The sequence below is a fragment of the Dermochelys coriacea genome, chromosome 8 (assembly GCF_009764565.3).
Source record: "Dermochelys coriacea isolate rDerCor1 chromosome 8, rDerCor1.pri.v4, whole genome shotgun sequence".
Classification (NCBI taxonomy): Eukaryota; Metazoa; Chordata; order Testudines; family Dermochelyidae; genus Dermochelys; species Dermochelys coriacea.
Genome location: NC_050075.1, coordinates 87,062,085 through 87,088,784, shown reverse-complemented (window position 1 = coordinate 87,088,784; position 26,700 = coordinate 87,062,085). Strand labels below are relative to the sequence as shown.

General features: G+C 40.2%; 1 protein-coding gene across 3 annotated transcripts in view; it reads right to left on the bottom strand.

The window, feature by feature from the left end:
* The window catches only part of NEGR1 (neuronal growth regulator 1), a 609,038-nt gene that overhangs the window by 101,528 nt on the left and 480,810 nt on the right, over positions 1–26,700 (bottom strand). For all 3 annotated transcript variants that reach the window (XM_038413602.2, XM_038413603.2, XM_038413604.2), the window contains exon 6: positions 19,664–19,815. In XM_038413602.2, the coding sequence (XP_038269530.1) occupies positions 19,664–19,815 (152 nt within the window). The remainder of the gene's footprint in view (positions 1–19,663; positions 19,816–26,700) is intronic.

Here is a 26,700-nt window from a genome sequence, read left to right as displayed (position 1 = left end):
ATTTTTAGGTTCAGCACAAACTATGGAAAGATTATGGTCTTTGTCAATAATAAAATGGTAAAAGAAAGGAGATAGGCAGCAGAGTAATTCTGGACATGTGTCTGGCACTGGAACCACCTTTCACATACAGAGCAGGGTAATGAGAGGAAAGACATTGCTGTTCACAAAAAGAAGTGTATACTCCAATTTGCATGTGCTACTGATCCTGGCCAGGGTCACAGGATGTGGGCTGGCACTGAAGTTATTTCTCCTTCATAGCACTCTGAAGCACTAGGGAGAGATTACTTTTGCTCACTAGTGTGGAAAAAACAAAAAATCAATGAAGATATTGTTGCCTATTACAATATATCCTTGCAGTGAAACTCCTACTGCCCCTGCTCCAAAGAGTCTAGAGTCACATAACATATGAAGATAGGAGAAGGCAATGAATGTAAAAATTATATGAATGTGGACTGCTGAAATTAGATATGAGCTATAGATAGGCAAGAGACAATAGTTAGCGGTGTAAGACTAGTCAAAGAAGTGTCTCACTATTCCATATAATAAGTGGTACTGCAAACAGCAAACACATATATGTAGAAGAAGGAAATAGATTCACTGGCTGGGGAGCTATGGAATGTTCAGAGCCAGGAAAGAAATTAAGTGTATTTCTGTAAGGTACTGGTTTGAATTCTCCTCTTACTGATAAGTCCATAGGACCAACTAAATCATAAATTCATTTCTCTTGTGTGTGGCCTCATCCCAACCACACAAAAGAATTGGTTATCCCATTTAAAGGATATGAATTGTGATTCCAAGGGGATTTTCTAGTGGTCAGAGTGATATACTGCAAAAAGATATTAGCTGCTTGTCCCTCTCCTCAAAATTAAGATCTGACTATAAACCACTAGCCATTATATCCCAAACAAAGACCAGTACAACTGAGGGACAGAGAGAGTACTTTAGGCTTCATTCTCTTTTTCTTACAGGGCAGAGATTGGACAGAGGTTCGAGTACTATACTATACACTACAGAATCATAAGTTATAAGTGCAAATAAATGTGGTGAGTATATAAGCATATATAAACTGTATGTGCTATTTTGTGTAAAATAAATGAATGATTACTTACAATATTAGGTTCTCCACCTTTTCCATACTGGGATGACACTGAGACCCCAGAACCTGCTTCTCATTTAGCAGCATGGGAAGGGCAGAGTGGTCATGACCATCAGGTTGAGAACCCCGGCCCTAAGGTAGCTCAGTTCTCCACCTTTTCCATACTGGGATAACACTGAGACCCCAGAACCTGCTTCTCATTTAGCAGCATGGGAAGGGCAGAGTGGTCATGACCATCAGGTTGAGAACCCCGGCCCTAAGGTAGCTCAGTCTTCCTTTCATTTTATTCTATGGTATGAGACAAACAGACTACACTTTTATATACACAAGAATATATAGCCCTTAGCCTACTGAAGACCAAATGCAGAACATTTATTTTTTATGTGTAGAATGGTCAGCATAAAACCAAACTAATAATTAAAAAATCCCAGGAAATTAAAGTACATAGAAACAATTTCTTCGGTACGTCAAGAACATCTTTAACTATCTTTTCATCAATGTAAAGCAAAAACAATGTTGCTGACCCCAATCTCCACTCAGTAAACAGGATAATAAAACTGAACCACCAATAAACCCCTAGGTGAGCATGGGTTTTATTTAGCTCAGCAGCAAGTTATTCATTAGAGTTTCGACTATCACAGAGTTCCTCTAAGCTCTTGTGACCTTAGTGCCTTTCATCTCTTACTCTTAATCACATGTACTGAAAGAGCCTGTTAGGCTTCCTCTGCATCATATGCTTAAACAAAGGCAAAAAACTCCACCACCGTGATGCTGGGAAATTCTAATTGCTCCCAGTGAAGAAAATAAGGGAGCTGCTGAAACTTAAGGTTACATTCAAAGCAAAAACAATCTCTCTGAAAGCAATTCTGAGTGTAAAATGAACACAGGGCTTGCTTGGTAAAAGCTTGCAAGAGGGAAAAGAGCACAGATGCAGCACTAGTCATATCACATACAAAGCTAGATCTTGTTCCCTGATTTTATTTGAGTGCTGCAGGATTTGGTCCTTAGATATAATTCTCCAATGTTGAACACAAGAAGACAAAGCTTCAAGGCGGAATGCACAGAGCACCAATATATTATTTAAGGGGTTTCCTACAGTGCCATTATTTAAAGAATGAGGCATTCCTGTGGAGTAAGCGTCTGATTTTTGTAGCAACCATAAAACCCCACCAAGCAGGGATTCCAAAATGGAGCACCATGCTAATTTGAGATTTTAAAAAGATTTTATTTTGTTAAAAAATATGTGAACCTACTGGCATGACTGTTAAAAGAGAAAATGACAGTAGGCACTCTCAAAAGGGACATTTTCAAGGGTACTGTCAATGGCAAAACTAATTAATTATTAATATAAATCCAAATGAACTTTACTCCATTTATGTAGCTCAGAAGGATGAAGGAATGAGTATACTCTCCTGAAATTTCAATCTGTGCTTCCAAGGAGTCTACAGGTTGCAGACTTAGAACACTAGAGCTTTGACTAGCCACTCCCTTTTCTTTTTTGTCTAAATCTAATAATGAAATAATAGTAATGCTTTGATTCTGTAACAGAAAATGTGCAGATGCACCGTATACCCAAGCAGAGTCCCACTGACTTCGGAGATACTCTATGCAAATAGAAAAGGAGCACTTGTGGCACCTTAGAGACTAACAAATTTATTTGAGCATAAACTTTCGTGAGCTACAGCTGAGCTGAGCTGTAGCTCACGAAAGCTTATGCTCAAATAAATTTGTTAGTCTCTAAGGTGCCACAAGTACTCCTTTTCTTTTTGCGAATACAGACTAACACGTCTGCTACTCTGAAACCTGTCTATGCAAATAGGATGTATGCAGGAGGATTCTTCTATCTGTGGACTGGGACCGAAGCCATGTCTGTCATGCAGGGAATTCTCACATGCTCAGAAGATCTGCTACACATTTTTAGGTTCAGCTATTTTGCTGTATCACAGCTCTGCATCCCCAGTTCTGTGGGCTGCCAGAAATTGATCTAGCCAATAGCATAATCAAGAGCAGCCTCGGGGTTGTTTTAAATTACACTCAGCTTCAATGGCCCCAGCCTGGCTCCAACACTGTCGGAATATCCAGCTGGCTATTTAGGGCCAGTTTAAGGTGACTTTGCAACACTGGAGTGGCCCAGATCAGCTGTGTTAGGGGCCAGGATCTGGCCCTCAGTTTGATGACAGACAGTCCATTTTGTTTTATATTATATTGTGTGATCTCTGAATAGACAGGGAAAGAATTTTGGGGAATGTGAAAGAACAGTGAGACAGATTTTTGGTACCTGTGTGGGCTATCTCCACTGGTTTTAATCTTATGCTGTTCTCAAGACTCATGAATAGGTCATCTGATTTTCTGGATTAGTTTTTTTTATGTTCGGGTTTGAAAATAGGGTAAAAAAAGGAAAAAAGCACTTTCTATTTGTTAGAAGCAATGAAAGGAAATTTTACTTGTATTATTACAATTTCCAGGGGTTTTTGGTTTATATAAAAATCAATAATTGTATGTAGAAGTAGATAATTTCTCTAAGGATCAAAAGAATTAAAAATAAATTTCTCACTCAAATGAATGGTCATGCACCAAGAATTGCATTTTCAGTTCACATTCTATCATGTTAGCTCATTCAGGTTTGAGACTAATTTTTAAATATTTACACAGAGCAGCAGCACTTTTAGTATCTAGGAGTTAGTGGTGAATGCTCAATGACCAGTAGAAGTATTCTTATTTTCAAACTGCCTGACAGATATCCTTACAAGTTAAAGTCACTAGCCTTCTGACTGACTAATGGCACATCATCATTACCAAACAACATAGGTTGGATGATGACTGGAAATGTGAGGAAGATTTAATGTTTTCCTCCTGTTTTAATCCTAATTTTAAAGCTTGGATTGACAGAAAGCAGGGTTTTGATGTATCTGAATTTTAAAACTTTAAGAAATTATATTTTGAAATTTGCTTGTTGATACTGTAGATCTTTCTGAGTTTACCAAGTCTAATTTTCAACTCATGTCTAGGAAAAGAAGAGGGTAACATTCCTTTAATGCAAAAATAAATAATGAAATAAAATTCCAAATGAACAGATTTAGCAAATATTGCCTCAGAACATAAATGCAGCAGCTGCTGGTGATGTAGAAGTCTGCAGCACCTCTATCAGCTGTAGTTTTAAAAGCCACGAAAGGCTAATAGGTCAAATATTATAAGTTCCTAACCCAAACCCAGGTTTACCATTTTGTTATTTTCTTCTTGAACTGTGTTACTTTGGAATTTTTAGTCCTTATATTCTCAAAGAGCTGTTAAAGATTTAAATGTTACAGCCCAAAGAGTTCAAAATAATGCATGATTATTTACTATATTGCATGTTTTAGCTTGTAAAGACAATAAGATTTTCTACCTCCTCTTTCCCTCTCCAGGACAATTTTGAAAATGAATACTTAAAACATTTTGTCCTAAGAAAGTATTTTAATTACAGGTGTTAATATAATTTCAATCATCAAGTTCCCAGCTTTACCTTTTATCTTAGAATAAAGTTTATGAAATTAAAATATTACAAAGATTAAAAACTTGAAAATGCAGAGTAATAATAAATTTGGGAGGGAAGTACATTTCTGAAAAATAAATTATATGCCTTTACCTCTAACTGTCTCAAATGTTACAAGCAGTACCCAGACATCAATTGCTAGCATTTTTCAGCTGCTCTGTTTTTTTTTAAACCTGAAGCTTTTATAAATCCTTAGTTTATTACAGAATACTGTCAAAAGCTTGTGAGATTCCTGTGGGTTTTAAGTTTGTTGGCTTGACATGATAAAACTGTAGGTAGATTTAAGAAAAAATCTGCTTGAATCTCCTCCTTTAAAGACTTGGTTAAACCCCTCAGCATCTTGTTTCCTAGATGATCCAATGCAGAAGTTAATGAATGTTTATACAGGGAGGTGACTGAAAAAAAGCTCTCTTACAGTTTTAAATCTGTGAATCTATTTTTGGTATTGTTGCATTAAAGTACAGAAAATTTTCCCCTCCCTAATTTTCTGTGATTTCCAATTTGCTGCTGAAATGTGTATGAATTTCACAGCACGTTTCAGCAAGATGAATGATACATTTTTTTGGGGTAGTATGCCACCCACCACAATTTCTTCTGAATCATTTTTCACATTTTAACTCATTACACTAGAAGATTGCTCACAAGGTAGAAACAAACAAGTGCCTTTCAGGAAATTATGGTTTGGAGAGAAGCTGCTGTTTTCTAAATAGCAAGAGAAAGCAACATATATTTTTGGGGGGTAATTATATCTCTGAATATGGGCCAAATCCTGTTTGGCTTACTAGTTGCTTCAATGTGATTTCTTAGTGAGTAAAGTGAAGAAAATTTGGACATCATGTACATCTAGTCAAGCACTTATTTATAAACTTCACCTACAGTTCCATTTTTTAAATAGAAGAATAGTTGGCATGACTGCACTTAGCAATAAGCAAATTCCATAGATGTCCCAATATTACACTATTTCATTGGGAATCATTCGGTATACAGACTGAGAACGAGCTCTCAGAACTGGTTATAAATATGCAATTTAAGAAAACACATAAGAAAAGGTAAATGCCCCAGGATCTTACAGCCTTTATGAAATCTAAATACAATATTTTCATACAGGTACAATCCTGGGATCTTAAAATTCCATCTGACCTAAAGGAAGAAATGGAGGAATAACCATATTGATTAGACCAATGGTCAATCTCGCCCTGTCTCTGACACTAGCCAGTGCCATATACTCCAGAATAAAGTGAAAATCCCAGTTATAGAATAAACTGGGCATAGGGGGAATTACTTCTGAACTCTCATTAGTCAGTGGCTGACTAATTACCTGAGCAATGAGGGTTCATATGCCTTCTGAAAGTTCTGAGCCAGATCCCTATAGATCTACATTATTTACGCATGCAGAAGAGATGGCCATTTGTTTTACCCTATTCAATGAAACTGCGCATGCTGCGATATGGATATAAATCCCTACATCTCTTTTGATCCTACTAGGCTGTAATATCTTGTGACAATGTATTCCACATATTATATGGGTTTTTTTAAGGAAAAAATTCCTTTTATCAGTTTAACATTTGTTGCCTTACAATTTTATTGATCATCTGCTTGTTGCTGCATCATGAGAAAGGTGAAATAGGAAACCCAATTAACTTTTCTATAACATTAGTATGCACACTAGAGCCAGTCAGAAATTTTCCAGTGCAACGTTATTCCACCAGAAAATGCAGATTCATGAAAAATTGAAATATTCCATGAAAATGTGTCAGTTCTGATGAAATGCTAACAGAAATCATCTTCCCCATCTTCTGGAGAGCTCACCCGGTGGGCTGCTGGGGACTGGGATTGCAAGCTCCCAACTCCTCGGCAGTCTGCTTGGCTGACTGAAGGGAAGCAGGGACTGGAAAGCCTGGGAGCAGTGAGAGTCCGGCTTCCCAGGGCTTCTAGCATCCTCAGATCCAGGGCATCCCTCCTGGCAGGCCGACAGGGAGTCTGGAAACCTTGGCTCCCAAGCTCGTTGCTCTTCAGCAGCCCGGGCTTCCTGAATTTGGGGCAGCCTGCCGGATGTATTGCCTCAAAGCCAAGGCTCCCAGGGTATCCAAATCTCTTGGTGGCTTTGAACATTTCAGTCACAATCTACACATTTAAGTAACCTCCTGTCCTTAGTTTTGTAACCTTTGCCTCTTCTCCCCGCTATGTTTTTTTGTTGCTCTCACCGGTTGTGCTTGTCAACTCTAAGCTCTTTGGGTACAAAAAGGATCTTATCTTTTCTATTTGTTTGTGAAGTGCCTAGCACAGTTTAGGGGGATATAATAAAATAATGAACTGCAACCATCTTCACTAACTATCTCAGAACCTGAAAGCACTAACCCTTATTCCGATAAGCAATGCTTACTCTCATGCATAGTCTACATTGTGATCAACATTAATTCATGCAGGGATAAGTGCAGGATGGGGCCTTACTTTTTGTGCAGTGCTGTACACTCTAAGGGCATGATCCAAAGCCCACTGAAATAAATGAAAATATTCCCATTCACTTCAATGGGCTCTGAAGAGGCCCTTAATCAGTTGGGACATTCAATCCCACAAATGACTGAATTTCACTGGCATCAGAAGGGATTCATGTGTAGAATTTTTAAAGCAGTCAGTTAAGTTTACAAAGTACTTTGTGTTCTTTTGAAATGAAAGGCTCTATATAAACATAAGACACAGTATTATTATTATTAGCCTCAAAGATAAAGTGCTTTGGTCAACTCTTCAGGGTTTCATGACATTCAGCATTCAACTGAATTGGACCTGCACCCAGCTTACAATATCAAGGGGTGTGCAAAGTGATGTGCTACAAGCAGTTGGCAATCAAAAGCAGAAGTGTCACAAATTATTTAAAAACATTTAGGGGTTCACAAAGTGTGTCTGCATACATCACATGCTGTGAAAGAAATTCCACACCCCATTACTAGACTTTCCACCACCTACTTCCCACAAGGAGAAGAGAAGATTCCCTGGCCTGCCTTCTCACAGGAACCAGAACAACAGGACTTGACAGGAAAATCTCTAGACGGAGTATGTGTACCCCATGGGATTTTCTTTGGAAAAAACAAGGCAGCAGCAGTAGGGGTATATTTCAAATGAAAGATTTAGCTCCATCATACTGGTTTGCAATCCAGTGCTCTGTCTCTGCAGGAGCCTATGTACCTCGTAGTTTTTTGGGCCTTACCCAAAGCCTACTGAAATCAATAGGAGTCTTTCCACTGACCTCATTGGGCTTTGCACTGAACTCCTAATGCCTGCAGGAACTTGAAAACAAATTTCACAGACCCTCCAACTCAGATCCAACATAACATAGACGAGCAGTCAGATTTCAGTCTGATTTGTTTTTAGGGTTAGTACTTTGTGAAATGAAAGAGTAAAACAAGAAGGTATAATGCCTCTGTAAGTTATTAGGCAACAGAACTGAAACTCTGAACATGAAGATTTCCCTGGAGAGCACATTTCTTTGCACAAATGACAAAATGGTTAGGGTATTGGTGATATTCAGCTAAAACTTAGTGGGAACCTGCCACAAAGCCAAACACATTAAAATACAATTTATCAGTCCATAAAGAAAAAAACTTAGAGTTTAATGATAAAACAGCCTGTAAAAATTCTCACTGCATTTCTATGCAGCCTGTGACACACTGCGCATAATTTCAAACAACAATATTTTAAATTATTGAAACCTATTAATAGTAGCTACCCATGGTATTGCTATGTTCCTGGATGGTATAGCAGTTGGCTGCATACACAATAAACTTAATAGCGAGAAATCCTAATAGGGACTCAGATTTTACTGTCAGATTAGACAGGCAAATATAGTTACCAGGTGACTTAATACAGCTTTCATTATATCAATAAAATAGTATAGTATCAAATTATTATCCTGGGCAGAAAAAAAGAGCAAAAAGCTGTCATGGATCAAACCCAAATCTCTGCACAACTAGACTAACAAAGCTTTATTCAGAGGTTGAAAGACATGATGTGATCTTCAAGAGCGCGTGCCTTTACTCATTGCTTATACATATGGAGTGTTAGCCACAGGTGAGTGGGTGGTGACAGCATCTTTTAAGCCATTAGCAGTGACAGTATTGTCAGCACCGGCATGCGTACACATCATGAAGTGAAGCTAACTTGTTCCTGCCTTTTACGTGCTGGTGGGTAGTGTCTAAGCTATGAGCATGAATAATGCATAAGGTGCTAAATGTTCAGTCTGTATATGTTTTTGTGCAGCTCAAATACACATTCAAATTAAGGAATTTCTCTCAGACTATACTCAAAATCCAATTTGCAGTCAGTCATTCCAAGGACAGTATAGAGGTAAGGGATGTGTTAAGTGGATCATTATTTGATGAATGCCACACAATCTGCTGCAGAGATTAATTATATAGCAATACAACAATTATGATTACATCTCTGTAGCACAGGTGTGTCATACTCTGTCTTTATAGATAGCTATAGCCATAAGCAGATCTAGCTATAGATTTACAGATATATAATCTCATATATAATGTATCATAACAAATTCAAGGTTACTAATGATGAATTGAAAACTAAAGTGCATATATGGCATTAGGGTAAGATTTTTGGGATTAAAACAGTATTATATCCATTATCTGTAGTAGTGTTAGGTCTTTAAAAATGGCTGGAGGTGAATATGCAATTTGCACTGTGTAAATTACAAAATGTGATGAAAATGTACCAGACCAAAGAGAAAATCTGCGCTCCTATTCTTACCATAATATTGACAATTATGGTACAAATAAAGGTATTTTACTCACGTATCAAATTACTCACTTTGGAGAGTAAAATTTTCCCAATGCTGCATAAAAAATTAAAGAATAACATAGCCCAGTATTTTCTATTTAGAAGATGTTGCATAGTGCCATAAATATCTACTGTTTAATGATGCCCACTATACACATCTATAAATGTTTGACATTCCAGTAGAGGTCAGTGATATACAAATCGTGCATAGTAAATGTGACTGAGCAATACACATATTACTACATGTTATGTGGAGATCACAAAGACTTAATTTAAAACTTAAATATATATAATATTCTTTTTTTACATTGCAGGCACGGAGCTCAATTTATTAAAAATATTGTTTGGGTGTGAATCTTTACGTGGGAATCGGGGCACAATCTAATCAACAAACATAAATTAAGGGCATGGGCTGGTGCTTAATGGCACTTAGGAAAGTTTAAGACAAGATCATAAGCATGTCGCAGTAACCGTAAGTTCACAATTGGATGCTTATTCAACAGAGTAGTTTTGCTGCAGAAATTAAATTAGCACAGAATATACTGTCACATCGCACACACATCCTGCTATCCAGTACCTCCTCTTCCAAATGTAACCACTAACATTTTTCCTGCAGCTGTTCAGGATGATTTATATTTTATAATCGTTATTACTATTACTTCAAGGATTTCTCTCTGATGCCAAAAGACCTGAAAGCAAATAAGAAGTATGCATGGATCATTTAATCCACCACTAACAGGAAGTAATATCTGGGTAGTTACGTGTAGTGTTGAGCTGCCAAAATCTTAACAACGGCTCCCTATAAAAAGTTCTGATTTAAGGGATGTGCCCCAGTATGTATTTTTTGTACCAACAGGTTTACCATAGTCCATATTTTCCCATATTTAAATTTTAAAATTTAAAAATTCCTCCTGGATGGTGATTTAAGAACCCAAAATCCTGACCTGTCTGGGAAAATACGGATGTATGTTAACCCTTCTTTTTTTAAAAGATGGGCCTCAACTAGAAATGAGCTCAATTTCACATGTGTGGATCCCCACCACTCGCTGGGGGTGTGCTAGGGTGACCAGATGTCCCGATTTGATAGGGACAGTCCCAATTGTGGAGTCTTTTTCTTATATAGGCTCCTATTACCCCCCACCCCCTGTCCTGATTTTTCACACTTGCTGTCTGGTCACCCTAGGGTGTGCACATGTGTGGGTCCCAGCTGCTCCCTCCCCCCCTCATTGAAGTAGGTGTGCAGGGTTATTTCCCTGAGAATGGCAGAGCACCAGTGGACGTGGGGCCAGCTGCAGACAGGGGCGTGGGGAGGGCTAGCTGGAGGCGGGGGTACAGGGCTGGCTGCGGGCAGGGCAGGGGGTGCGGAGTTGGCTGGAGACAGGAGGGTGCGGGGTTGGCTGGAGGCAAGGGGGTGCGGGGCTGGCTGCGGGCAGGGCAGGGGGTGCGGAGCTGGTTGGAGACAGGAGGGTGCAGGGTTGGGTGGAGGCAAGGGGGTGTGGGGCTGGATGTGGGCAGGGCAGGGGGTGCGGAGCTGGCTGGAGACAGGAGGGTGCGGGGCTGGCTGGAGGCAAAGGGGTGTGGGGCTGGCTGGAGACAGGGCAGGGGCTGACTGGAGGCAAAGGGGTGTGGGGCTGGCTGGAGACAGGGCAGGGGCTGACTGGAGGTAGAGGCTGGCTGCAGGCAGGGCAGGGGGGTGCAGGGCTGGCTGGAGACAGGGGCTGGCTGCGGGCAGGGCAGGGGGTGCGGAGCTGGCTGGAGACAGGAGGGTGCGGGGCTGGCTGGAGGCAAAGGGGTGTGGGGCTGGCTGGAGACAGGGCAGGGGCTGACTGGAGGTAGAGGCTGGCTGCGGGCAGGGCAGGGGGGTGCAGGGCTGGCTGGAGACAGGGGCTGGCTGTGGGCAGGGCAGGGGGTGCAGAGGTGGCTGGAGACAGGAGGGTGCGGGGCTGGCTGGAGGCAAAGGGGTGTGGGGCTGGCTGGAGACAGGGCAGGGGCTGACTGGAGGTAGAGGCTGGCTGCGGGCAGGGCAGGGGGGTGCAGGGCTGGCTGGAGACAGGGGCTGGCTGTGGGCAGGGCAGGGGGTGCAGAGGTGGCTGGAGACAGGGGCTGGCTGCAGGCAGTGGGTGTGGGGGTGGCTGGAGGGAGGGCAGGGGTTGGCTGGAGGCAGGGGGTGCGGGGGTGGCTGGAGGCAGGGCAGGGGTTGGCTGGAGGCAGGGGGTGCGGGGGTGGCTGGAGGCAGGGCAGGGGTTGGCTGAAGATGGGAGCTGGCTGGAGGCAGGGCAGGGTGTGTGTGCAGCAGGGGCTGGCTGCAGGCAGGGGGTGCAGGGGTGGCTGGAGATGCGGGCTGGCTGTAGGCAGGGGGTGTGGGGGAGGCTGGAGGGAGGGCAGGGGGTGCCGCTGGGGCTGGCTGCAGGCAGGGGTGGCTGTGGGCAGGGTGGTGGGTGCTCACGGGGAGAGCAGCAGGACACAGCCAGGCCCAGCAGAGCAGCCGGGGACCCACCAGGCAGCAGCGGGAGCCCCAGGGCCAGGGGAGCAGCAGCAGCAATAGGGCTCGTGCTGAGGGCCAGGCGGCAGCCCACATGGCTCCCACAGCACAGCGCCCCTGGTGGCTGGAAAAGGAATTACATCACTTCCCAGTGGGAGCCCATCAAAGCCTCAGCGCCCCCTGCAGGGAAGCGGGTTAACAACCGGTTCTAAAACTGCTTCAAAATTTAACAATCGGTTTACGTGAACTGGTGTGAACCAGCTCCAGCTCACCACTGGTTACGTGGCAGCTGTTTAATAGGGCACAGCAACAGACAGTTTCTCCTCTACAGTGAAGCTCTTAAAAAGGTACCATTTATATTTTTGCATTTGGCTAAAGTATTGGCAGTATTCCCCATTCTATGCATAGATGATACATAGAATGGGGATTACTACAAATACCTTGCACAATAGTAAACTGATACAATTATGGTTACTTAGCTCAGTAACTATGGTTCAAGATGATTGCCTGAATGAGCTGCCTGTTGCTCATTAAAAATGAAGGTGGAGGAGAGCAAATCCAAAGGCCACTTAATTCCCCCCACTAATTCAAGAATCTGTGATAAAACTCAAATAGTGGAAAAGGTGGCAGGAGGCCATACATCTCAAAGAAAATCACAATTATTGTTGTACTATCCATTTTTCCTTGAGCACTGTTTACATGGATCCATGCTGCAGGAGACTGACAAATAGTCTCAGACCTAAAGAGATGGATCTAAGGAGTTTCTTAAAGAAATGTTACAGAACTATTCTCACAAAGTGAGTGTCTGCTCTACAGGCTAAGTCCAGGGAGTAATGCTGCATGAAGATGAAGGTATGAACAGAAATCCAGAGTCTTGCTTACCTCTATCACAGAGACATTTCTGAGATATACTTGGAGGCTGCCTTAGAGCTGGTGGAACGAGCCCTTAATATAATGGAATCTATATTATATCATAACAAGAGTCTGATCTACTTTGATACCTTGAATAGAAATGGATTGACCTGTACTATACAAATAATCTGTCTGACCTGTGGAATAGCATAGTTCTATTCAGATAGCAACTCAAATCCCCCCTATCATTGTAAACTAACCTCTCTGGGTAGGCCTGAGGGGGAAAAACAGGCAAACTGACAGATTGATTTAACTGAAAATCAGAATCATTTTAGAGAGAATGTAGGGCGAGAATTAAAGATCAGTGTATCTACAGTAACAGCACATAATGTAGATCACCTGTTAGTACTGGTATCTCACTGAATCTCTGAGCCAATGTGGTCTATGCCAGGAATGCTGTTTCTCAGGAGAGAAGGCAGGGTCTTTGGCTAGAGCATGGAGGCTCCTTTGCCAGTACTGTATAAAGGGCCAATCATTTGAGGATGGTTTTATGGTCTTTTAGAGTGTGCAAATGTAATGCTGAAAAACCCTGGTCATCAACAGGTGGGATTGAACCTGGGACCTCTAAAGCTAAATGCATGAGCCTCTACTGCATAAGCTAAAAGCCACACAGCTTTTAGTCAAGCCTGTAGCAAATTCATTAACCTCTAGGTGATCTATGTGTCACTAGAGGGGGACAGAGCACCACACCCAGCAGGCATGGGTTACAGAAGGAGTTCTCTGTTCTGCTTCTAAACAAAATGGGATTTCCAAAGGACAAGTATTCTTTTGCAATCTAATCTCCCCTGCCAATCCAGAAGAGTGTAGCCACAAGGACTGGCACACAGTGATGGGTGTTGAGATGGACCAGGTTGCATTGGCACTTGAATCGTAAGTCACAAGTCATGTTTTGCTACCCAATGTCCTTCAGCAATGTGAGCAGTAGCTTCTTTTTAGTTTTCCTCAGGAAACTGGCCCAGAAGAGGGGACAAACTGTTTCTGATGAGGGAATACTTCTTATTAGTGCATTTGGTAATTAGCTATCCTCATTTGCAGCATAGCTGATACATATGAATTCTACCCTTGAACGTCTAATCTCTTGTATACTCTTTTTCTGGCTGTCAAACAAGTCAATCCAAACTATCAAGACCTCTCCAAGGCAGCTGAATTGGCTCTCAAATCTCTTCTATAAGACTTGATACCTATAGGACAGTTCTCCTGGATGCAGCTGACATGGAGGCTAGATTTAACTACAGACCCCTTCTAACTCAAAAATCCTCTTATTTTCTAAGGGGGCCATTAGGCTAGGTTGCCTCATCTGAACAATGTAGAACAAACAATAAAACTTTTCTTGGGGCAAATAAAATTTGAAGTCCAACATCTAAGCCAGCCTCTCCAAGAGTTCTTGATAACTTTTAAGGTCATCCGTATGGTGGGACTACCAGTGGTGCAAAAGAATTGTTTGCTGAAGAAGAGTATCAGTGTGCCCTTCATCCTCTCAATCCTCTGAGGAGGAGAATGGTTGAGAAGTCAGCTGCTGGCATTAAGCCTGTGAGGTTTTCTTTTGATGAATGAGATCTCAGCTTTTTCTTCTTAAGTGCCACCAAAACATTAATGGGTGGGAGGTATACTGGTATAGGCAGTAAAATGAATGTCCTGCATTACAGGCTTACTGAACGTTCTTCTGTTGGAAATACCCAAACTTTTCCATACTCTTTCTCCCATTACTAATTAAAAACAGAAAAAAATATACCTGACTATATTAACCATAAAATACATGACTCCCTTATTTGTAAAATGAACCAAGCAACCATTTTATAATCTGTATATATTATGTCACACATACAGATATCTCACCTGACATTTCCAGTCAGTGAACTGCAGAGCATAATACTGTATGAGATACATGTTTTAGCAGTAAATATTGTGACTACTTTTTTTTTTCTGGAACAGCAGAGTAAGTATTTGTGCAAAACCTGTGTTAGTGGCTAGTGTTAAAGTTAGACCCAAAGGGCAGTTTCACAAATTCCTTTTCAGGAAAATGCTTTCTGCTTTTATTTATTTAAAACTGTGTTAATTTAGAGGAAGACTCTGCATATTTAATCGAGGACTATTCCTTTCTCCACCAACTCCCTGCCTTGTTCCTCTGTAAATGGAACCTTTTTTTCTGGGTACATATCATAACAATACTTGTTCCCTTGAGAAAATGGGTTTAATGAATCATAAAATCTGTGCTTCGACTCACAGAAAAACCTGCATTCTTCCTCTTTTTAAGTGCTGCAAACTGTGGAAAATCTGCTTAAATGGTGCAAAATATTTGATGAATAGGACCCATAGATGGCAGGATGGGACCATCCAATCAGCCCACACACTAAAATGGTGCCTTGGGAGGATCATCCAGTTCATATACTCGTACAAAGAAAACACAGGAATACATCTGGAAAAGAATATCTGGAATATACCATGGATTTAGCCATGAATAATTAGCAAACTGCCATTCATTATTAATTTATGGGAACCACTGGATCTCTGTTTCTTCCTGCAAAGTTCACTTTATTGCTGATCGATTTTTAATAGCTAGATCTTACACTTTCAAAACCCATCATGTTCTTCAATTAGTGATGTGGCAAAGCTCAAAATATCCACACAAGCTGAAATGTCTGGAAGAGCCCCCAAAAATTCAGATTCACCTACAAATCTGTTCTGATTTATTTCCCAGTTTCCCATAGAAATGATCCTGACCAGTTTCTTCTGCTCACAACAGTATCTGAGGTTACTTTTCCGCTACTTTGAAAACAACTGCCTCAGGCAGGTTTCCCCTCTACTCCTCCCACCCAGCTGGCATTACTATTCCATAGTTATGTCACTCCCTTAACCCAGACAACCACTTGTGGCCTGGTCACTTTCCTCCCAAACCAGCTGCCTAGGCCACATGAAAAGATTCTGTACCTTATAATTCAGCTGTCCCCATTCCCACTTCCTGCCTCTCTGCTGGCTTAAGCCTGAATGTACACATCGCTGATACTCATGCTCCCCTTGCTAGTAATCCTATGTAAAGTATTCTTGTATTTCTTAATAGCCTTAATTTGAACCCTTTTAAAGAATACTTTTCTGTCGAGATACTACTACAAGAGAATACAGCAAAGGTGTGACCACCCCTCCCCTAACAAAGGGATAGTGGTTCTTGATAGCTGAGATGTCATGTACCTACTATATATGAACTTGCAGATGAAGAAAATGCAGGCTTTCTACTGCTATATTTAAAGAAGTTCCTTTTAAAGATGCATACATAGAAGCATCCAATTAGCAATTTCTCAGAGACATTGGGCAATTTGCCAATACCTAATAGCAGAGGTGTGTAGTCTTTTGCACTCAATATTTGCTGATTTTGTAATACAGAAGGGCTTTGTGACAGAATCCTGATAAAATCATTTGTCTTCGTACACTGATTGTGGTTCTGCAGAAGAACTCAGAAGTACACCCAACAGGGGCTCTGCAATCTCAGTAACTATTGGCAGCTTTTCTAATGACACTACTCTAACCACTCAATGGCTCATTTTGTAACATACACTCTTCATTTTTATTAATATACATTTAAATAAGACATCAAAGACCAATTTGTAAAATATTTTAGGCAATGTTACCATCAGATCATGTTTATCCCTGCAACTGATATGTTTCATCATCAAATAACTCATTATTGTTAACTGAAAAAAACCCTCCACAACAATAGTTTGTAGATTATGGTGTTATACATTGCAATATCTTTGACTTTCACCAAACTAAACCGTATCTTTTGGAGAGAAAATTCTCTCTGTCATATAAGCATAGAACCAAATACTTAATAGAATCGCTACTCAAGGAGTTTTGCATGAGAATCTCTCTTCCTGTTTCTGGGACTATGCAAATCATGTCACAGGAACAATCTCAAAAATCCTGAATTCCTTATTCTTGTGCAGTTCATTAAATCATGACAAGCCATAATTTGATTTGCGCAATGCTAATATAATAAAACAAAATATTATAAAGTACCCCATCCTGTATTACTTGCACACTCAAAACTCTCAGTGACGTTCACAGTGCTACTATGACTATCATATTCTACAACATTGAATGCAGGATCAGACCCATGTTCCATTATTTTCTGTCATTCTGTTCCACTTTAGATCTGCCACTATCTTTTATGATGCAAAATTTCTATTAACAACAATACTAATACTTTGAATTTTATATATCCTTTTCAATCCTTACATCTCTGAGTGCTTCACAAAGATGCTCAGCCTGTATCTATCATCATCATAATAGAGCCATGATAGTATTTTCCAGCTCTCAGCTCTATTCCGTTGCTGCTGGCACACAGACTTTGGCCGACCTCTGAGCTGCCTCCCAAACCAGCTGTTACTTCAAGTGAACTGGTTTTAAAGCATAGGAAGGGTGCAAACTGCATCTCCAAGAACAGGCTTCCACACATGATGTGATACAGCTCTCTTCCCTCATTACGCCTCCACCCATCTGAATTGACTTCTGCAGCACTTGAACTTGCTCCTGCACATAAACTGGGGAGTGAAGGAAACTATACAGTACTGTTTCATTCCCTGAACTGACTCTGGCTTCTCCCTGAACTAGAGGTTATCAAGAGGGCAGAATTTCTTTACAGATACAAATTTCATAAAAACTTTTAACACTTTTTCATTTGCCTATTTTCACTTTTTTGTCTTTCACTTGCCCAATTTCTGGCTCCGTACAAATTTTGAATACATCCAAACAGTATGGAATGCACTATGGATCTGATCTTTGCTGGATTCTTCTTTTGTTTGTGCTGCTCCAGCAGTGCAAATCAGGTGGAAAGATGGTTTAACAGCTGGAGATTCCTTGATGTGGTGGACATCTCCATGTGGCACAGAGCTGTTGTTGTTGGCTTTACAACACCCTCTTCCCACCAACCCAGGCTTAAGGGACATAGCCAGAGTGCGTCTGTACACTAGTAATCCTTGGCCCACAGGACAACCCTTTTGCTAATAACAGCCAATGCAACTTAGAGTAACTCAAAGGCTAAATTTCACCAGAAAGTGAGCTGGGTGTGTAAAGGTGGCCTCTAGTTATCTTTGCTACTCACTTGTACTGAGCAGAGATTAAACACATGTTAGGATTCAGCCATAAGTCTTTAATAGACACAATAACAACAGCTATACAGGTAAATGAGCTTTCTCCCTAAATTCAGGTATGTTCGTATCAATAAAAGTATGCCACATTTTATCCAATTTGTTTGGAAATTTAGGGGAAGGTCTACTACTCACATTTACTCTAAACTCTCATGTGGAATATTGTTTTGGGAGGATGGTGTGTGCTATGTCTTGTATTTTAGGTTAAAAACATTTGTAACATTTTTTCATTTGGGTAATGACATCTCAAACATTAAATACATTCTCCCTGTTGAAGCAATATAAATAGGCTTCCGACTACTCTATGATGATTCAGACTCTTTTCGTCTGCTTTAAATAATACAAGTAAAATATCAGGGCTTAAATTCTAAAGGGATTATTTCCTGGAGCCCCTGTGCCGCCCGCGCCCCCATTCGGGGCTCCAAGCTTGAGCTGCAGGCTGGGAGGTCTTGTGGCTTTAGACCTGGGGGAGTTGCCTAGTCTTGGGGCTTTAGCCCTGGGGTAGGGGGCTGGGGCTTCTACCCAGCAGGAGGCACTGGGGATCCCGTGGGTTTGGAAATATTTACCAGAGCTCTGCTCTGGATGGCTCCAGCTGAATATAAGCCCTGGAAGAGATAGGAAATAACTGGACTATTAAGAAACTTCAAGGTTATAAGTTAGGAGTCTCAGGATTTAAGTATTTATTTCCACTGAACCACTGGACTCATGGTTTCTTTAAAAATAAAAAATGTACCAAATTTTGCAAATAGTTCACATATTTTCTGAATTCTTTTTCACCATTAAATGTGTTATATTAAAATACTGTAAATTAACACACATAATTCACCTGATAGACAATACATATCTCCAGATATCACTATCACAGATGTCACGATTATCAGATCAACTACAGAAGTGCTGCAACCACAGATATGCCTTAACTCTAAAAGTAGAAGATAATTGAAATAGGATATTTGAGATTCATTCTATGCAAAAGAAATTGGGTGTTAATCACCAAGCTACTCTGCTTTGTCCATCACAACCACCCTTGGCTTTTCAGAAAGATTCAATCTTAAATTCAGACAGGTTTTCTGAGGGATTTATGAGAATTGGTCTGTAGATTGGGAAAAATGTGTTAGAATAAAATCTGTAGGGTAGAGTTATGAGAGAGTTAACCTCCATGAGTGTAATCCCTGGTTTGTACATGTTCAGGTATTACTTTCTTGAAGAGACTGGAAGGTTTTCTTGTTTTGTTTACAGTAAAATCTTAGGCATGCATTATTCAGTCATGCTAATTTCACGCTTGCAATAAGGCCTTGGATTTTTGTATCTCCAACATGTAAAGTTTTGAATCTTTCTTGGACATCTCAAGGAGAGAGCATCAGAAAACAACAGATTCTAGTTACAACTCCATCAGAATAGTGAAAAAGAGACAGAAACCAAATTCAGCATCATGTGTAGTAGCAATCCCCACTGCCAAAGATGTGGTACTTTTGGATTCACTTAAAGCTTCTCTCCATCCCCCAAATAAGGATCTTTCTAAAGGTCAATGTATTATTTTCAGGAAGTGAGTAGTTAGATTTGTGTATTTGCAGTTATTAAGGAATGTATGCTATGGTATTCATACTCCCTGTGAAAAAAACCAAAACAATCGTGCTGAATTCTTATGCTTTTCCATCTACAACTGTAGAAAAACAATTATGAACATTTTGCCATAAATTCATGTTACTTACGGTTGAGAGGGAGGCTGGCATTGGTCACCCCCAGCTTGTTGGCAGCGACACATGTGTAGTTGCCGAAATGCTCCTCTGTTACATTGGTGACAGTGAGAAGTGATCTTGTACTATAGTTTTTAATAGTAATTCCATGTTTACCATTGATCAGTCTAGAAGGCAAAAGGAAAATCTTCTGTAAACCACATGACTCAATCAATCATGTTTGCATTTTCTTTATTTGCTTATGATGCCTGACTGCAAACACAGTAGCTAACAGTGGGGAATTATCCAGTGGTATAAAGCTAATACGATGGCAGAACTGGGGAGCACTGGCAAAGCAATAACTGGATAGTATTACATTGGTACAGTTTCCTGCCAATTTGTTCTATAGTCTAAGGACAATAATTCGATGTAATGTTCACTTTCATCTAACTATCACTACCCTATATCACCGAGCATATAGTATTACAATAGTAAGATAGAAAGCCCAGATTTTAAATCTTGGCACCTTAATAGGAAGGTGAAATCCTGTATTTGGATATTCAAATTGGCACATAACTGTGTAAAACATATAGCTGAGTGTCCAAGTAAAGTAGTGTTGTGATACATTTAAGTGCCAAGTCTGAAAATTGAGCCATTAGTGCTAACAAACAAAGTATAAAGCAAAGTCATCCAATTATCATAGTGTGGGCACACTGACATCTACACAGCCTGTAGAAGCAAGCTTCCCAGATCAGATTGATGGCCTTGGCTTGTAGGGCTCACGCTACCACACTACAATAAGATGCATAGACATGGCTCAAGTTGGAGATTTGGCTCTGAAGCCTAAGAAGAGGAGCCCTCCAGTCTGAGAGGCAACTTTGAAGTGCTGAACACTGCTCTACTTTCCTTTGTCCTGCAGCACAAAGAAAACAGAAAGCAGTTTGCATCTTTCCAGGTGAGGATTCGCCTGGTTTGAGGAAGTTTCCAGCTCCTGAGATGAAGGACAAGATGCCCCCTATAATGAGCCGATATAAGACCCAAGATATTTGGCACAAAATAAGGCTCAAAATAAGGTGTACTTCTCCCGCATTTTTTTGTTTTGGCTTTGCTGGAGAGTCCCACGCTTCCATATAGTCCCTGTCATGCAAAAATGGTAAAGAGGCGCAGAAAGGGTTACTTATTCCTAATGCCAAACAAGGGACTTTATTAGGAAAAGTTTCAGAGTAGCAGCCGTGTTAGTCTGTATTCGCAAAAAGAAAAGGAGTACTTGTGGCACCTTAGAGACTAACAAATTTATTAGAGCATAAGCTTTCGTGATGAAGTGAGCTGTAGCTCACGAAAGCTTATGCTCTAATAAATTTGTTAGTCTCTAAGGTGCCACAAGTACTCCTTTTCTATTAGGAAAAGGAAAGAGTATTATTCCTAAAATTACTCTGCATCTCTCTTTGCTTTACAGGAAAGCTTTTGCATTGAACTTTTTCAATCCTCCTCATTGGTTGTGTAGTTGTTTCTCTAAACAAAAACCAGGTGTCTAGAGGAGCAACTACTCAGATTTATGGTCATTCCACAACCATGGCTACCACATTGGAGAAAGGGATAATGACCAAGTTAGAAGGGGAACAGTGTGTCCAGGCAAATGAACATCAATTTTTGAGTCCTCTCACTGTCTAGATTCACCAAAGATAAGGGATACCTAATTCATCCTATGTAAAAAGCAGGCACTGTAATGATAAGCATCTTATAAATATCTAAAAGAGATAGCAAATCTGATTTAATATCAAGGTTTTTTAAATGGCTCAGAAAAATTTGGGTAGAGGGGCAGCCATGGGACTTTACCTGAGCTGATAGGAAAATCTAAGTCTTTATAATTTGTCATGGTAGAGAAGAATGCACAAGTTGCGTCATACCAAGTCAAACACAAGAGAAATATAGTTAGATTATATGATGAAAATCACCAGCTATGCTTGATTACTCAGAGAATTGCTTATATTTCATATTAAGAGCAGAATTTTGGCTTATATAAACATGTTACTCTTTAATTTTGGTATATGGAAGCAGAGAATCATAAATCCAGGAGAGGGATGCAATCATTTAATATTCTGCCTCAAAATGCAAATTATCATTATTAATGGTACATCTGCATATTGATTATTGAATATTTTACTGCATTTCATTAATGCTTCTATTTTTCATTTAATCACTATACTTTCCTGCATATAAATTAGATTTTCATTGCAGTGTGTACTTTATATTCTCAGTGTAAGTCAACACACTAAGAGTGTACTGTACTGTTTTTATACCTGTTGGCTGAGTGTATTGGCTAAACCATACACTGAAAAAGAATACATCAAATTCCAGTGGCTACGTACTACCCAGTGGACACTTCAATTTCAGGAACAAACTAGGATAACTTACTGGAAGAAAAAACAGAGGATTGAAAATTTGGTTTTGTGGGTAAGAAGAATAGTAAGAAAATCCATGTTTTCCTCCAGACTTGTGAAAGGCAAAAAAAGTGGCCCTTCATTTTAAAAGTATATATTACTGTAAATGGCTATTTGCCTTCTGAAATAACTTTCTTTTCCTCCAACACCCACAGAAAAACTGTGAAGCTCCTGCTTTGCAGTTCTGGGCTCCTCAAAAACTTACCACTTAGCTGTTGAACAGCATACCATGTACATAATACCAAACTTACATGCAGCATTGCATCATATATCTAGCACTGAAATTTTGAAAGACATACTAAATAGTACTTTGGTGCTGCAAAGCCATTTTCACTGCTCTAATGATCAGCAGCAAAGAAGCTAATAGAAAGCTTTGCGGGAAGGGCCTTTCATTGGGTTTTACATTGCCCATTCCAGTGGTCAGACCTGCCAAATGTAAGTGTTAAAGTCTTTTATGCTTTCATATAAACCCAACAGATGCCAGTGAACATGGCAGCTACAATAGAAGGATGTGAAGACAATACTGAACATCCTACCCCCCCACAAAAACCAAAAAAGTCAAATGAGAAAATCTTTGATCCACAAAGTTTGGGTCAGAGGAGAGAAAGATCCTCCAACACAGAGCCATGAGGTTCTACTCTTATGAGGTTCCAAGCAGTACAAGTTCTTTTCTATCACACAAAGCCCACCTGCATTACAACTACTGACTTTGGTGCTGCGAGCTGATTTGGCCTCTCTCAAGCTCTCCAGATTTCTGGCCACATTGACTTTGTGCTTCCCAGGCTTTGCCACAGCATATTTTGATTAGAGCTTTTAGTCTACCTATTAAGATAGTCAAAACTTTCCCTTTATTCTGTCCTCCTTCCCCACAAAATCCCTCTTACTTTGTACTCCCACATTCTTCATTCCATCTCTGAATATCTCCTCCGTTCCTTATCCTTCCCTCTTATCTGCTTCCACCATGTTCTCTCCCTCATGCCACTAGCCCTTGTAGATGCTGGTCTTTGCCTGCGTCCACCTTCATGCTTCCTAGCTTCACTCTCCATGCTCACAGCCTTTGCAATGCCCCAGGTCTTTCTCTTTGTCCTCCTGGGTTTCTACCACCCCAGCTTTCACTCATCCTCCTCATTCTTCCTCCACATCATCATCCCTCCTCCTGCCTCTGCTTCCCCCTACTCCTCCTCATTTCTATTGCTCCATCATCCTTTCTAATGTCTTGCCTCCCATTGTTCTCCTCATCTCCCACTCCATGTTTCCTCCAGTTTGGTCCACCAGGTCCCATTTCTGTGTATTCAGCCTCTGCCACCTTCAGCTTCCCTATCACACCTAGTTTCTATTAGGTTCTTTTCCCAGCTGTTTCTCCAGCTTCTGTGCCCCAGAACTCACCCGTCCCTGTCATTTCCCCACCCCCCTGAATTTCTGTGACCTCCAACCCATCCCCCGGGCTATTCCCACCTCCAAATTCCTCTCCGTCTATCACAGCTCCCTCAGCTATCACAGCTGCCCTCAGTTCCCGTGTCCTCTAAGGGTGGTTTTTCCCATCTGTACTCTTAACTCTGTTTACCGTTCGATGCGCCTCTGTGCTCCCAAGTTCATCTTTCACTTTTCATCCCACTGTACCAGTCCCTTGGATGTGAAGCGGGAACTAGCTGCTCTTGCTATTGGGCAGAGTGTGCCTCTTTAGGCCCTGGGAGTCATTTAGGGTGCATCATGGAATTTCACCAATAATTTCTGTATCAAGCCCATAACTTCTGTATGAGATAGTGAATTTATTTTAGGATGATATCCAGCTGACTATAAGCCCAGCTCTCCTGTTCCCGGGAAAGGGATGGAGACCTGGGATTCCTACCAGAGTGCTGCCTCTAGGCTCTGTTGGGGTCTACATCATTTGTATCCAGCAAATAAAGGAGCCTGAGAATCTGAAGTTTCATTCCCCTTAAGCTGCTGGAATGAAACATGAGCTTTCTATCTCTATCTCCAAAGTCCTCCCACTCAAGAGTCTCGTCCTACTCTACTCTCATCCTCCTTTTCATGTCATTCTCTTCAACGAATAACTCCAGTGCTTGTATCTGTTGGTGGTTCATAACTTTCTCAAGCAGCAGCACATTCAACTGACAGGGACAGTTTCACTACTTTTCTCCAGATTTCTGAACAGCAACACTAAAATTGATCACTCTGCCACGGTTTGAGAAAGCTTTGAGCAGCAATAAAGGCACAGAAGCTGTCTGTCTGCAGACCAGGAAAACAGCACTGTACTGGTTAACATGGTGCAAATTTAGAAGGCTTTCTTTGCAACTATAAGACTAGAAACATTTATTTTTAAATAAATAATAATAATACTACCTAGCTTTTATATAACACTTTTCCCTTTCAAAGGGCTTGACAAGAAAAGGTCATTATCATTATATCCACTTTAAAGATGGGGAAATTGATGTATAGAGAGGTCAAAGTGACTTGCACAAGGTCATCCAGCAGGCCAGAGGTAGAGCCAGGAACAGAACCCATGTCTCCTGGGTTCAGTCCAGGACTCTACTATATCACACTGCCTCCCATGGAAATGAAAATTTATATTCTTCTGCCTTCGTTTTTAGGATCCTCACTTCTCAGTGTTGTGTGGTGTTTACAAGACCTGTTCATTGTCATTTTTGCTTACAACAATGTATCTTAGTCAATAAAATAACTCTAGCCATTTTTACCAAGTCACTTTTCAGAGAGCGACTGCACTTTAAGAGAATGCAGCTACATAATCTTTTCGTTCATCTTGCTATATTGCACTTGAGGCCTTCCAGTACAATAAGATCTCACTTTTATTCCAGATATTATACCTAGAAACAGACTACAGAAGATCATGCATTAGTATTAGCCCCAAGGAGTATTTATCTTTAATCTCAAATTTGAATCAATTAATGTTACTATAATCTATAGACCATTATAATGATTTTAGTCTTTATTAGATTATTTGAAATGTATATTTTGTTTTCTTTATCAATTTTAATGGAATTAATATTTTTAGATTAAATATTTTGGGCTAAATATTTTTAGATTTAGATTAAATATTTTGGGCTGCCTCTCTCGTAATACTGTAGGCAAAGTGAAAAATGTGTCAATGTGGATCAGTAGGATAAAATAAAATACCACTCCACATCTCTTGCTAAAAAATCTTTGTCCTGTTCCAGAGCCCAGCTCAAACCAAACCTTATTTTGAGATTTTGAAATATAGTGATAAATCCTCCATAAATCCCTTGAATCTCTATTTTTATGCAATTTTGTCATCTGGGTTTTTAGACAGGGTTTAAAGTACAAATACAGGAAATCTCATGAAAAACTCATTATCAAATAGAGCTGTGTGAATAGCTGATTTTCAGTTAGGTGGCCAAAATGAAAAATCAGAAGAATATTTAGTTTTGGGTCAACCTGAAATGAAAAAAAAAAATGGAATTTTTTGATAAATTGAAAAAGTAAAATAAATATTGTTTCTGGCGAAATGAAACATTTTGTTCAACCTAAAACACTAAATTTCATTATCAATTTTTTTAACTTACAAAAATTAAATAAAGTTGAAGTAAAATTTGTAAAATTGAAGTAAAAATTCAAAATTGTTCTGAATCTAAGTCTAAACATTTCATTTAGAAGATGTTGAGACAAAACATTTTCAACTTTTTTTGTTTTTTCCCCCAACTGAAACAATTAGCAAATTTGCAAAATATTTCAATTTGGCCACAATCTGCATTTTTCTTTAAAAAAAAAGTTTTGTCTGAAAAATTTCATCCAGCTGTATTCTCCAGGCGGTTCCAGCCCAATTAAATTAATTCATGAGTTGAATGTTACTGCAGAATGTGCTGTCCTGTATATTAAATGGAATCTCATATTTTATGATACACACATTCATCAGTGCTCTGAGATCTGCAGTAGCTGACTACTGGCTTCCAGGTGGAGTTTAAGGTATTGGTATTGACAGATGAAGCTCTAAATGGTCTAAGACCTGACTAACTGAGAGATTACTTTTCTCCTTGTCCCACATACTACAGCTGAGATTAATATGGTGCTTGAACTGGAGATCATAGAATATCAGGGTTGGAAGGGACCTCAGGAGGTCATCTAGTCAAACCCTCTGCTCAAAGCAGGACCAATCCCCAACTAAATCATCCCTGCCAGGGATTTGTCATGACCTTAAAAATCACAGGTTTCAGAATAGCAGCCGTGTTAGTCTGTATTCGCAAAAAGAAAAGGAGTACTTGTGGCACCTTAGAGACTAACAAATTTATTAGAGTGATCTAATAAATCTTAAGTGATCACTCTCCTTACAGTGTGTATGATAAACCCATTGTTTCATGTTCTCTGTGTGTGTATATAAATCTCTCCTCTGTTTTTTCCACCAAATGCATCCGATGAAGTGAGCTGTAGCTCACGAAAGCTTATGCTCTAATAAATTTGTTAGTCTCTAAGGTGCCACAAGTACTCCTTTTCTTTTTAAAAATCACAAAGGAAGGAGATTCCACCACCTCCCTAGGTAACGCATTCCAGTGCTTCACTAGCCTCCTAGTGAAAAAGAGATCCCTTAGCCTACAAAAGATGAAACTTCCCATGAAATGTTTTGTGTGAAGGTTATTTTATATTGGGATTTACTCCTCA